This window comes from Vanacampus margaritifer, chromosome 2 (genome assembly GCF_051991255.1).
Source record: "Vanacampus margaritifer isolate UIUO_Vmar chromosome 2, RoL_Vmar_1.0, whole genome shotgun sequence".
NCBI classification, from domain to species: domain Eukaryota; kingdom Metazoa; phylum Chordata; class Actinopteri; order Syngnathiformes; family Syngnathidae; genus Vanacampus; species Vanacampus margaritifer.
The window spans coordinates 23,103,111-23,117,570 of NC_135433.1; the positions used below are offsets into that span (position 1 = coordinate 23,103,111).

The window sequence follows — 14,460 nt, forward strand, 5'->3', positions numbered from 1 at the left end:
AAAACCGGTAAACACTGAGTAGTGTTGAAAGTACTCTATGCTAGTGTCAGTGTTAAACATTTAATTCTGACAAACTACTCTTCACAATGGTGTTTAAACACTTATGAGTGCATTACACTCAGTGTTAAAATTTAACTCAAACTACACTTTACTCTGGTAAATGGTACTATATTTTTTATAGCATTGTTCCTCATTACAAGGCCCTCAAACCAATTTACATTTTGACTACTGATGACACGGCATCAGGAGCATCTGGAGGTTCAGTATTTTGCTCAAGGATACTTCGACATAGTCACACAGGCCTGGGATCGAACCCACACTCTCAGTCTCAGGGTCAGGGGACGACCACTCTACCACTGAGCCGTGCCGCCCAAACAACAACGACTGGATATATCGCAATTGAAAGGTCGACAGCGCGCTGGAAATTTGGAAAGTTTTCTCCTTCACCGGAAATGAGGGTGTGGTCAATTTAACTCTCAAGGTAGTGCAATTCAGGTTACTCCCAACATCCACCCCAACACTCAAGGGAATTTACTCTGACAGTGTAACTTCTTATCCTAACTGTTGGTCTTGTGTTGGGATTAAGGAATAGGGGTTGAGTTTGAGATTGTACTGAAATTGAGATTGGGTCAGGGTTTGCATAAAGGTTAGGGTAGAGCTAAGCGATAGGACTGGATTAGGATAGTGTTACGGTTATTCAAAGTCTTCTTTTGGTCAAGCTCCTTTTCTCTTGTCGCTGTTGCAATTGAAACCCACAGAGGTTATCCGCAGTGCAGTTGCTGGTTGCCCAGATATTGTCGTCTCCTTTTTTTATTTGGTGTGGCAACCACATCTCTCCCCAGGGATTGACTTGTCACACATTGGTGGAAGCAGGTGGATAAAAGGAGTGAGCACTATTGAAAACGTTGCAGCATGAGTGAATCTGGGAACACTGGTAATAAAACATGCAGAAGAATGGATAGCAGGTTACAATAAGAAATACAAGCTGCTGTGATCTATTTATTCAATGAGAACACACACGCACACGCACACACACAGTTTTGCGGCAGGCAAATGGAGTCATGGAAAGAGTCTGAATCGTGTCCAACATATTGTACCTGCTCGATTCTGCTTTTCCTCCCCTGAGAGTCACAGGGCACTCAGCTGTCAAAGATGGAGGCAAAATGAATGTCAGCAGGTGTGTGCGTGTGTGTGTGTGTGTGCTTGAGGTTATCATAGTTCAAAAACTATAATTAGATGTAAATTGTGACAAACAAGCAAGTGTTGTTTACAGAGTTGAACAATAAGAACTAATCAAACATTTACGAAAGAACACAAGTCACCATTTGTTCAAATATGGCAGCAAAAATAGCTACAGGACATGATAATTATCAGAAAAACAAATAAAAGCAGCATTTGTTATTTTCTCATTGATTATCAGCTTTTGGATATTGCATTGTTTTCAAACTTCCGACAAATTAGATCAGATAGCATTTCTTATCTAGCAAGACACTGTACCTTAACCTATCTTAAAGATCATCAGCTAGCTATTTGTTGTTAGCTAGCTGATGATAGCTAGGTGATTTGGTGCCCTGGGCGAAAGTGTAGATTCTATGAATGTAAACAAGAAGCTAATGCTATTTTCATGTTTATTTTTATAGACAATGATGATACATGCCTCTACCCTGGGCCTGTTTTTCCCTCCTCTTCCTTTCGCCACTTTCTTAATGCAGCACCTGAGGGCTTGGACCTTTTCATTGTAAAAGTTTTTGATGTATAGACAACAACACAAGAGATTATGCGCCACTCCTCCCCCTACCTTTTACTGTAAATAGCAGCAGCGGGTCAGGTTCAGTGTGAAGTTATGAAGTTGTGAAGTTATGCTGTATGTGCTCATGTATGTACAACAATACATTTTTGGAAATTGATCATATTGTGATTAGATTAATTGTATATGTAGGGCTTTATTTTATCGTTTACTTGTTTTAGTGTAAGCAATGGATAAGGAGTTATAACTTACACTAATTTCTGTGCATTTAAGAAAAGTGTATGTTCTGTTTATTTTCCATTATTCGTTTTTTTTCTTCTTCATTTGCTTTCTTTTCCATGTTAATAATTTATTATGAAATATAATAACTTATTGTACATGATATAAGTTAGTGGAGGTAGGATTAGATAAATTCTTGTACTTCTTCCTACTCCATTTGAACATGTAAATTCTGACTTTACTAATAATTCCTTTCCTTTTTAACTTTTATTTTCTTTCCTTCACTTTTATTTTGTATTGCATTTATATGTTCAACAAACCACACCAAAACAAACCAGAAAACTAATTATTATATACAATATATATGCTGTATGACATATTTTATTTTTGAAAACCTGAGGGGGAAAAATATTTTATCATCTTCTTTTTTTTTTGCCCTGCAATTTGGCGCCCCCTCCACTAGATGAGGCCCTAGGCGACCGCCTAGTTCGTCCCAGGGTCGGCCCTGGCTAACAAGATACGTAGATGGATAGTTTTTTAAACATTAGGTCAACGAGCATTTCTTTGAATATTTTTGCTAGAATTTTGTTTTTTTTAAACCTCAGAGATAATTAGAATGCGATGCCAACAAAGTAGCAAGCTGCATCGCTAAACGGATCTAACAAGACCTCAGCTAGCTTTAACATCGTCAGCTAGCAAGCTAGATAAGATTTTAAATACTCTGCTATTAAAATAACCTGAATAGATTCAGCATCTGAAGCTAATAAGATAGAGGGATCAATAAACATATATTTTTTGTTATCCAGTATTTTTTATTATTATTATTTTTGCTTGCATTTTTTAGCATCAGCAAGGTAAAAAGTTAACCAGCTAATAAGATAGCGTACAGTATGTGTGTTGTCCTCATCAGTCAGTCAACAGTACTGTAGGCTACTGTCTGGCTGTTCTTACACAATTGTAGCGTCATCACAATTATGTAATTACTGTGCAGTGTATAAAAACACAGGCCACAGCCAGCCACATGTGATGTCACCCATTGTTGGGAGAGCAAGCCTCAAGCATCACTTGGCCATCTTTTTGTATTTCCAACAACGACTGTGTTGGAAATGTCTTCTTTTCTTTTTGCACTTTACCATGCAGGTTTTACGCCTTAAATGTCAGATGACAAGTCCCAACAAATGCAGTTATCAAAGTACACCCAGGCTGAGACTTGTACTGGGCCTTAATCTCTCAAATCTTATTCTACTTCCACACTTGTGGAGGCCATTTGTCACTGTGTCGAGATGGTTACCATTTGTGAACGTCGCTGCTACTACAGGCCACACTTTCCTGTCAATGTAACATATCCACATTCTCGGAAGACGGCGTCTGGTGACTGGAAAGTGGAAACCATTAGACGGAGGCTTTTATTTATGCAAAGTTCATCTTTGATGCTTAAAGCACAGTAAGGAACAACTGTGCTTTGTGTAACCCTAACCCTTCTCTCAGGTGCCTGTTTGGTGGTGTAATCCTGGAGCCTTTTTCCCACAAAGAACAACATTTAATCCCTTATCATTACTGATGCACTGAATATTCGGCCACCGAAAATTTCCAGCCGAAAATTGCTATTTTATTCAATTATAATAAATGCAATGATTGGCATAACTTTTTTTCGGCGTTTCGGTTTTCAGCCAAGCATTTTTCATTTTCGGTTTCGGCCGACCATTTTCATTTTGGTGCATTCCTATTTATCATTATTGTTCACTGTGTATATATATCAGAAAAGATACTGAAGTTAAATTCTCACAGTCAACAATGTAGACTCCAATGTAAAAAAAACTGTTAAGAAATGTTGACTCTACAATTACAGAGACCACAACCAACCACAACCCCACAGTAAAATGTCTGCAGTAAAATAATAATAATACTTATGTAACTTAAATGGTGTGGGAAAATCTGTCTTAATCATATTTTTTTAATTTGTGTTGATTTTATTAATTACATATGTACTGTATGTTGTATGTAGAGCTGTCAAACAATTACATTTTTTAATCAATCAGATTAATTACATTTTAGAATTTTGATTAATCAGGATTAATCACTTAATTAAAAAGGCTTTCATCAACATTTTTTGCCCGCCAAATTTGAAGAGCACCTGTTGTGTTAATTCTTTCTACATTTATTGTTATAATGTCTTCCACATATTTTGATCCACTGCACACTCTCATCCTCCTTTTTTTCCTAATTAGTTAATTACTTGCATAATTTAAAATGAAATAAAAATGACCCCAATATTTTCACTATAGTCACTCAAGGGTCGAGGAACCTTCAGGTTGGGAGACGGCCGCAGTACCACCTGAGCTACGCCACTTCTACTGTTTGCTTAGCTCCAAGATGTTTTTGGTCTTGGACTTATGAAGATTCCATCTGACACGAGCAATATACTTACTACAGTAACACACAGCTGGAGCTCTGTTGCTCAGGGCATCGATCGGCTGTCTCCCAAGCTGAAGGCCGTGAGTTTGTTCCTTAACCCTTGAGTGACTTTTATTTATTTATTTTTCAATTCTTTATTTTACTTTCTTCCAAGGGTAAATATTACTCTTAAAACCCAGTCTATTTGGTCCCACTCTAAATACAGTCATATTTACTCGACAGAATTTACTGTGTAGTGAAAGTGTTACAGTAGTTCGTTCTTCATTTTCGCTGTTCACTAGATATAATTTTAGTTATTAGTTTTCCAGAAATATATACAATTTGGCTTACACTTTATTTTGTTGCACTCTAATGTGTAAGCAATTGTGTGAATAAAAACTGTTGCAATTTCCTTGACTGTGAGTGGAGTATGTCAAACCGCAAACTTTGAAAACTGCTCTTGTAAAATCAGTTTTATATATAATTGTATTTTGTCCGCAGCACCTCTGCTGTTGTGACAAAACATCTAATGATTTTGACTTGCGGTGCTCACAGAATGCCAAAGGGACGATGCATTTTGGGGGCACTGACTACTTGTATGACATAGAAGTTTGATTTTGACACATAGGTGAGCTGTTTAGGGAGAGAGATGAGCTTTTGCAGATGATCCAAAGAGTTATGCAAAATCATCCAAGTTACTTTTGGCAAAAGCACTAAGTGAATGCAGAAGAGCCAAAGCAATTGAGAAAGATCTTTGCAGTTGTGACAGAACCGACTCCTTGTTTGGGAAATACTTGGAGTGAAGCATATGTGACCAGTTTTAGGATAGATATGTGCTTTTGATTTTAGGTTGTGCATAAATGTAAGTCTGTTTGGCCAAATTAGCTTGCAGTTTTGAAAATGCAATCTCAGTTTCAAGAAATGTGCCAAACCTATGGAGAAAAACTGTAATACATGATTAATGCGATTTTTTTTGGGGAATAATCAGTGAGTTGACGGCTTAACTTAAATTAAAATGATTATGAGTTTGCTATTTTAAAGTCAAATCTTTATAGTAAATGGACTGCTTTTTATAGAGCGCTTTCACTACACCACATGGGGCCCACAGCGCTTTACAATTTAAGCCTCACATTCACCCATTCACACACCGAAGGCCAACTGCTGCGATGTCCATTGGGAGCAAATCGGGGTTCAGTGTCTTGCTCAAGGACATTTCGACATGATCACCAGGGGTGAGGATCGAACCCACAACCTCACGGATGACCACCACTCAACCACTTAACCATGTTGATGGCTGATGCTTTGTCTGAGAATTTTTTATAGCAGTTTTGCCATTTAGTCATAACATATTGTGAGCAAAGCATATTTGCCTTTTTATTCATTGCCTAATCATTTTAACTTTTTCTCTCTTTTTTTTAACTAAAAATCAATACAAATTATTATTATTATTATTTTTGTCTGTGTAGATTCTCAGTCATGGACAACCACAAAGGAAAATGGGCTGTTCTTGTTTTGTCCCACCCCCCCCCCCTTTTCTGTTTGTTGAAATTGTTTTTTTCTCCCTCATTTTCTGAAACTATTCAAATGTCTAGGCAACTATACGTGATTAGAGTAACAATATGTGGCTTTCTACTTTACTGATGACTTGAAATATGAATCCCAGAGTTCCATTCAAACTGGCAGTCTGAGGTGTACGTTAAATGAGAGCCAGTGGATTTTTCTGACATAACAGCCTCCCTCACATGTTCTGGAAAGACTTTTTCCAGACATCACGACAGGCACTTCCTTCAGAGCGATAAATTAATAAGTGATTTTAACACTTTCTAAATTTAAGTGTATAAAAATGACAGTCAATGAGATAAAACAGGTCACACTAAGCTTTCTTGAGGAACTAGTCGAGTTCCAATCACTCGTAAATACTTCACTGCATTGAATCAAACATGCTCTCAGATTGTTTTATTGCGCTGTTTGCTGAACTTACCGTCATACTGGGTTCACCTTTTAAAGAAACAGTATAGTAAGAAGTGAACTATGTATATTGGGCAATGGACAGATGGGCGACACTAAATTGCAAGGAATGTTGAATTTTCTGTTTTCGTCAACTCATCATCAAACACAAAAGTCTAATAAATCTAACAATTCTACTCTGCAGGTCAGGCCTGAAAATCCAGTCCCGAAAACTAGCTTGACTTGACAACATGAAACTTGGTAGGCCTGTTTGTCCTAAGTAAGCATGCTTGTCCTGTGTAGACCCGTAAAGAACCCATGCCTTTTTGGCTTGGCCATTTTTAGGATTCAAAGACTGCTGGTGTCTTTGCTACTGGAAACTATTTCTCACCAAATGTGAACCACATATATTAGATAGATAGGCAGACAGCAGATGCATAATTGAGAAAAACTAAATTTTACATTTGTGCGCGTGTACATAGCATGGTGGCAAAGTTTGATAATATGAAGTCTATTTTGAAATAGTACAAATGAGTTCAACTTCAAAAAGGTGTCTGTATTTTCAGTGCAAAGAATGTGTCACGTGTTGTTCATGTTCTTCTCCACTGGTCAGGCTTGTTTTTTGATGAGCCATTTGAATTGGAACAAGCCGCAGTGACGTCATCGGCATGCATCGACAGGACCTCTCGGGCCAACGCTGTCTGTCAATTCCATCGGCACGAGCTGACGGGGGGTGGCCATTTATTCCTTTAATGTCATCACAGAGTTTTTAACAGGTTAGCTTCAGTTCTCATCGAGGTGTGTTCCTAAATCATCTGCATGCTCCTTCTGCCAATACAAGACTTGGTAAGAGTTGCCAGCTTGTACAAGAAAAGCAATTGCGCAACAACTTAGCCAGCATTCAATTAAAATGCTGTTTAAGTACACAAAAAAGGCAGCAGTGCGTATTTAGACTCTGAGCGGAGCTATGTTGCACTTTCATTGGCTAATGTGGAAAAAGCCCAGAGGCGGAAACAAGCTCCTATATGTAGAACTAAATCAAATCTGGATCGATATGGCCCCTGACTACGTCTCAGAGCGGGCACGGAAATTAACTAAATTTGCAAACCCGATGTGTCATAATGCACATTCATCTGTGAGCCAAGCACATTGATCGCCCTTTACGCAATCATGCATTGATTGGAACACTTCTTCTGAGAAAACAAAGCAAAACATTTTCAATGTGATTTATTGCAAAACAGAGACAAAACTGCATTCGACAACTGTACAGCATAATTTACAAAATATGTTATTTTTTTAAAGTCTGGTTGGTGCAAGAAGGCGAGACAACCCTGATGGGGGGGGGGGGGGGGGGTGGCATGATAATCTGTTTGTGATTATTAGCTATAAATAAGTGCCGTGTGTTTTATTTGTGGCTTCAATCCAAACATCATTAAGACAAAGCAAGGATGCACTGGTGACGCGTGAAAGGGTTAAATCGAATGCGCACAACACTGACCTCCATATATGTGGACAACATCAACAATTCACCATCGCAGTTGCCAATCAATGTTAGGATATTGACGTGAGCTACATATGTACATGTTAGGCCACAGCTAATAAAGTGTGGTAATCGTCGGCTAAAAAACACAAACAAAGCATGGGGTTACCCACACAGGACTCATGCTCATCAGTAGGAAAAAAAAGAGTTGACTGCATTTGCATATTTATTACTAATAATACATTTTTGGCTCCAAGAATAAAGCGTGAAATATGTTACTTAGCAGCACTTCGTCGTCAACATTCCTCAGTATCGAGGTTTTCTGTCAAGTGAATATTATTGCACATTGGAAGAGGCGGAATTCTGTTACGAATCTTCTGCCAAAGAACATAAATCAATTTTTGTTAAAGAGTCCAGCTCGTTAACAAATTCCACTCTGGCACAAACAGGGCAAAAATTAAGTCACCTCGAAATATGATTACTGCCTATAGGCCTCCTCACGTGCACTAATAACTGTGTCAGATATTCTAACTTTAGAAATAAAATAAAACAAAACAAATGTTCTGTTTGAATTGACCAAAGCCAGCTGGGATAGACTACGGATTATCAGTGACCCTTGTGAGTGAGAAAATCGATGCATTGACGAGATGATCATTTATGGACTCCACATACTGAGAGGTGTTTGGCTCCTTATTTGACTACAGTTTATGTCAGGAACTCTGCAGTTCTATACCACCAGAACCAGTATAATAAACATACTGTGAAATGATGAATACTTCTCTGACAGCTGAATTTTTAAAGCAGTTCATGTATTACACGTAGGCTTTCAACTCTACTCTGCCTATTAATTTTTGTCACATACTTGAGTTTGAAATGTAGGCCACAAGAGGTGGAAGTTGAATTGCATATTTCTGTAAAACAGGGGCAAGAAACTTAAGGGCCCGTGAGCCATACACAAAAGAATAGTATCTGGTCTGTCGTGGAATTTTGAAAACAAATACAACCTCAGAGGAAACGCTCAACTCCAAATGTTCATGATGTAAAATAATAAACATTTGTTTGATCGTTGTGTTGTATGTTTTCATAAATTTAGTATAGTCCTCCAGGGACTCTATAAAAACTAGAATGGTCCCTGATCGGAAAAAAGGCTCCTTACCACTGCTATCCAGAAAGGAGAAAAGCACAACGGGGTATTTGGGCTATTGCACTACACTATAGACTTAACTCTGCATTCCCATGATGCTTTGGGGGGTGTGGGGCTGCATAGCGACTGTGAAAACTTTCCAATCATTCGCCATCCTTAAGAAGCATCTGATTATATCTCAAAGTGCAGTGTTATAGTTCCGATTCGGCAGTCAAAGGTCTGCATTCTAAAGGCAAAGCGTCCAGATTGTGTTCAAAGTCTGAGCCCATGTCCGCGTTGTTGTCTTTGAGCGGACAATTCTCCGTGTTCCTCGCCGCGCCATTCTCCGCCACCTCCTCCACCTCCTCCAATTCCTCCTCCATCTCAACCTTTTCCAGAGCTACCTCATTCTCGTAACAAAAGGAGTTCCTCGGGCTGGAGGCGTTGGACGTCTTCTCCGCTAACTCTCTGGCGCTACAGTGCGGCGTGCCGGACACCTCGTAGGTGTTGTCAAAGCGCGAGTAGTCCACTTTGTAGTAGTTCTTGTCTTCGAAGAGCACCGGCTCGAAGCGGTGGCCCCACAGGATCTCACTGGCCACGTAGGAGCTGCGGCATTGTGTGGTCATGGCCGTGGCCTCCACCATCCCCTCCAAGATCACCACGATCTCAAACTCGGACATCTCCAGCTTCTGCTTGTTCATCTCGTAGAAGGGGCTGTCCTCGTCGATTTCGTGGACGATGGTGATGGGAGACACCAGGAAGATTCTGTCAATGCCGCTGTCGAAGCCAACGTCAATGTCCACCTGGTCCAGAGGGATGAACTCGCCCTCCATGGTGGTCCGCGACTTGAGGAGCTGCGCCCTGACGTGAGCCTCCACCAGGTGGCTCTTCCTCAGGTTGCCCACCCGCCACATGAGGCAGAGTTTGCCGTCCCTCATAGCCACTGTGGCGTAGTGGCTGAACACCAAAGTCTCGTTCCGTTTTTTGGGCTTGGCCATCTTGGCCATGACTGCGCCGATGATGAACGCGTCGATGATGCACCCCACGATGCTTTGGAAGACCACCATGAACACGGCGACGGGGCAGTCCTCCGTCACGTAGCGGTACCCGTAGCCGATGGTGGTCTGAGTCTCCACGGAGAACAAGAACGCGGCCGTGAAGCTGTCCACGTTGGACACGCACATCTGCGTCTCTGCCTCCAGGTCGCCGTAGAAGAGCGCCACCAGCCAGAAGACCAGGCCGAAGAACAACCACGAGAGCAGGAAGGAAAGGCAGAAGATGAGCAGCATCCAACGCCAGCGGATGTCCACACAGGTGGTGAAGATATCGGCCAGGTAGCGCTGGCCCTTCTCGCTCATGTTGATAAAGTGCACATTGCAGTGGCCGTCCTTGCGCACGAAGCGGCTCTGGCGCTGGTGCTCAGCCTTGTTGACGTCGCCGTTGCCGTAGCCGTTGGGCACAGCGATGTTGGCCAGCTTCATGCCGTCCTCCTCAGAGGACACAATGCTGTACCGGTGGCTTCGCACGCTCCCCATCGCTTCCGCCTGGGGGGGCTGGGCCGCCTCTGCTTTAGAAAACAGTCTAAGTTTCTGGTGTAAGCGTTGGAGAAACAGTTTTGAATGATGGCAGGGCCGAGTCAGAAAGAAACTATTCCCGCAGGAGCAGATCCTGAGGGAGCAGGTGAGGATCTTTGGCGAGGGTGGGTCACTCCTCTGTGAGGGCTGCTTCAGGCCTCATCGGAAGAGCGCGCTGTGGAAATAACAGCGAGGTGAAGCACAGTTTCAAAGTAATTAGAAGGAACCAAAGTAGAGATCAAGTGCATGCAGGTGTGCGATTACCTTCCAACTAAATAATGCATTGCCAAATCCATCCAAGATTAAGAAACAGCTCTTGTACTTAAATTGTCATGTCTAGATTAAATATATACTGGCTCATTCTTTGTCTGACAAAATATTTGTTGTGATTTTGGAGTTTTTGTGTAAGAGAATTTCATTAGCTTCAAGCTGTTTTTTTTTTAGCACAAAAAGACCCCTGAATGTGAATACATTATACATAATTGAAGATAATTGCGGAAAACATGAAGACTGAGAACTATGCAGGAGCCTACTGAACAGTGGCACTAAAGTTTTAAACTGTTTTTCACCCTGTCAATTTCCCTGTTTTTTGTTTGTTTGTTTGTTTGTTTTTTTTGGGGGGGGGTGCTAAAATTGCACTTTAGTTCACTGGTTATTTAGCGCAATTATTTCACTCATTTATACCACTGTGTGTAATTAGCTAGCTAGCTAGCTGTGCCAACACCACAAAAAATCATCTTCCCTGGATGCCACATTTTACAGAATCGCTCAGTGTCATTCATTTAAATTTCCAACCGAGGAGGTGACGCTGCGGACAAGTCCATTTGGCCACCTGCCAGCCAGCCGAGAGGAGCCTCAGAAACCTGTTAGCTTGTGAGCTAGCTAGTGGCGCCGGGATATATTATAGCCACTGTAGGCATTAAGCCGACATAGTTTCACAGCTTAAACATGTAGAGATGTTCCGGCATAAGAAAGTTGCTAGATGAAGTTGCATCCGTTTTTAGTGGGATGTGGTGTTTGTTACGCATAGAGCGGAGACAAAGGCTTAATTTATCACGATTTTGAAGCCTCATTTTTTAAAAACTCTTTATTATACTTTTTTTTTTAATCATTCAAATTTGTCAGGATTTCTAACAACACTGACTTTCATTTTCACGTTATAGAGACTTTAAAATAAGGAATAACATAATTTTATAGGCTAGGTTGGTGAATCTAGGTCCAGAAAGTAAAAACCCTGCCACAGGTTAGCCTTAGCCACAGCCGTGCTTCTACTCAACTGGCAGGTAAACAAGCTTGTCTCCACCTGTTGAGTTGAAGCACCTGTGGCTAAAGACAAACTATTTCAGGCTTTTTTTCTTTCTAGACCTGGATTTCCCAAGCCTATACCTAGGCTATACTGTACTGTATAGCCTAAATATAGGAAGTATGAATACAGTAGTTCTCATTTGCGGTGTTAGTTTACTTTTACGAAATCTTGCCAAGTCAAATATCCCTGTTCTGATGGCAGATGGTTTAGCTTAAATTAAGTAATATAGTCCTCATTTCATGTCTTAATGTTTTTTTAAGCAGTGTAAAGGTTATCCTGCTTCATGTGCATATCAATTTGCTTGGTCACGTCCACTGAGAGCTGCTTGCGTTTGTCCAGAGAGCCCCGAAATCCATCTGAATGACATTATTGCACTTGACATGGATGAAAAATTTGTCCGTTTTAATGTCTTTACCAGAACATTGGTATGATAATAAGTAGTGTAAATGATCCTCGCAGCTATTTAGAGAGTGTGTATCAGTTCCTCTTTTGCGAGCGACAGTAACCTTGCGTAATATGTAACAGGGCAGCAAGGGCAGTTAAATTAGAAAACATATTGACTCAGTGTTGCTGGCCTGGACCGACGTGCCATTAGAATTTCACATCCTCTGGCTGCAACGAGGCCACCCGCAAACTGACTGTGAGTAAAGACCATTGGTGAGGTTTAATTATAATTGTGAGCGCACGTAAGTCCGTCTAGTAAATTGATGCTTGAAACGGTCCCCTGAAAGTCATGAAGAGTCATTGGGGATAAAATATACAGGGCCTGCTCCCAAATCCCTGAGCATCATCTTTGTTTTCCTCAGCTAATGATGTCACTATTAGACATAGCAACAGACACAGGCAGACCTTCAGTCTTTTCACAACCCGGCGTTTAACATTTTATTTATAATTGCAATTGTGACAATAGCTTGAACCCATGTCATGTGTGTACTTTTGTAAGCAAAAGGGACAAGCAGGTTTTCTTTTAATACTCGGCATCAATGCATTCAAAGGCAAATCGTGCATTATTGCAACAAATCAGATTGACGCAAGTTACTTTGTTAAAGTGTCTAGGGGGGGTCTGTTTTTGTGCTCTTTTACCTATTCCCTCACTTATTGCTGCAGTGAAAAAAACTGTGACAGCTCTAACGGTCAACAGATGGAAACTGATTACATAAAAGCTGCACTATTTTTTAGGGGTGTACACAAGTCAGTAACAATACATTGAAGATGTAGCTTGTGCGCTCTAAAACATTTTTTTATCATAGCTACAAGAATTTTATCTTTTGCTGTTTGTTTCAGTATTTCTATCAATAATTACAATTTTCATGTACTATAATGGTGATATCAGTATTACGTGTACTACTGTTACCAATGTTATTATTTAGACACTCTCATGATACGTTATTCTTACAAGGAGAACATGCTCACCTGTTGGTCCTTGCAGAGTAAAATTGCTGTTTCCTGATTTTTTTATGTCCCATAAATGCAACACACGCCCGCTTGGTCCGTTTCGTTCTGGCTGCTCCACTGTTATTATCACCCTCACTTAGGCTGCTGTCTGGTGCACCAAATTGTGCCATAACCGTCGAGAGGAAGAGGATCTTTTGTGGTTCTCTCAAAAGAGCGAAGCTGATTAAAGCACATATAAGCGCACGCACACACGCGCGCTCGCGCACAAACACTAAACCTGCCGGTCTGGCCACGCCTCATTCGCACTGCTAGCCAATAGGAACTTGGAGCGACTTTTCCATGCTCAACGAACCAAACCATGATGTGGGGAAAAATTTGTGCTTCTTTGAGCTGTCATTTTCAGCGTGCTTTATAAGTAACGGATTAAACTGCTCAAATTAATTATCTATTTAAAATGATTGATTTTAATGTCCTGGTTATTTTTTTTTTTAGTAATTAGCAGTTTATTATTTAATTTTTTATTTTTTTTAACTATTAGTGCTTCTTGGAAATAGGATCTATATTTAGTAGAATGTTCGGATAATGGATGGATAATATATGGATACAAAAATAATGGCCTAGGTCTTTTTTTCCTTCTCTTTTTCTGAAAACACGAAAAACTGAACCACATACTAATTGTATTATCTGTATTAATGATTTCATTTCAGAGGCAGAATTGAATGACATGTTTAGCAATGGATGTAGCCGATTGCCGATTTTAGTTGGCCTTGATGATTCTTAGATGTTAAAGGCATAAAAAAAATAAACCTATGACTTAAGCCCTAGTTTAACAGGGTGACGATTCGTAGGAGTAGCAATATTTTACTATCAGTATAATATTTTACCATTATTATAGCTTGTTGTTTAATCAAAACTATATATTTAAAATTTGTATATTGTGTTATTACTCTTCATAGTGGCAATATCAGCTTTTTAATTAGTAGTATTATTATGATTGTTATTATTATTATTATTGTTTTTGTTATTATTATTATTACTAACAATAATGATTTGATTGATAAAAACGTTTTCATTATTTACCAAAACGTATCCAGTATTACAATTTACTGCCTTTCAATGTCCGCTGCAAAAGTGAGCGCTTATTGTGTCCACAAGATGGCAGTGTTTGAGCTGCTACCGAGGTTTCCATTAATTTATGTTCAAACAGCATTGATCCAACATCCTTTGCTATTTGGGTAATAACGTCAGTCGTCACATCCAAGGAACAGACAAAAA

General features: G+C 40.0%; 2 protein-coding genes across 3 annotated transcripts in view; one reads left to right on the forward strand and one right to left on the reverse strand.

Annotated features, from left to right (window-relative positions):
* Nucleotides 1-14,460, forward strand: part of LOC144044221 (5-hydroxytryptamine receptor 3A-like) — a 41,263-nt gene that overhangs the window by 12,707 nt on the left and 14,096 nt on the right. Inside the window, exon 3 of one of the 2 annotated variants that reach the window (XM_077558487.1) lies at nt 6,518-6,568. The exons of the other annotated variant lie outside the window; for it this stretch is intronic. Coding sequence (XP_077414613.1) covers nt 6,559-6,568 — 10 coding nt within the window. The 5' untranslated portion in view covers nt 6,518-6,558. The remainder of the gene's footprint in view (nt 1-6,517; nt 6,569-14,460) is intronic. 2 annotated transcript variants of the gene reach the window in all.
* Nucleotides 7,520-13,408, reverse strand: LOC144044220 (inward rectifier potassium channel 2-like). The gene is made up of 2 exons (XM_077558485.1): nt 13,204-13,408; nt 7,520-10,659 (listed from the first exon to the last, which is right to left on the reverse strand). Exon 2 carries the CDS (start codon nt 10,443-10,445, stop codon nt 9,123-9,125), a length of 1,323 nt encoding a protein of 440 aa, XP_077414611.1. The 5' UTR covers nt 10,446-10,659; nt 13,204-13,408; the 3' UTR covers nt 7,520-9,122.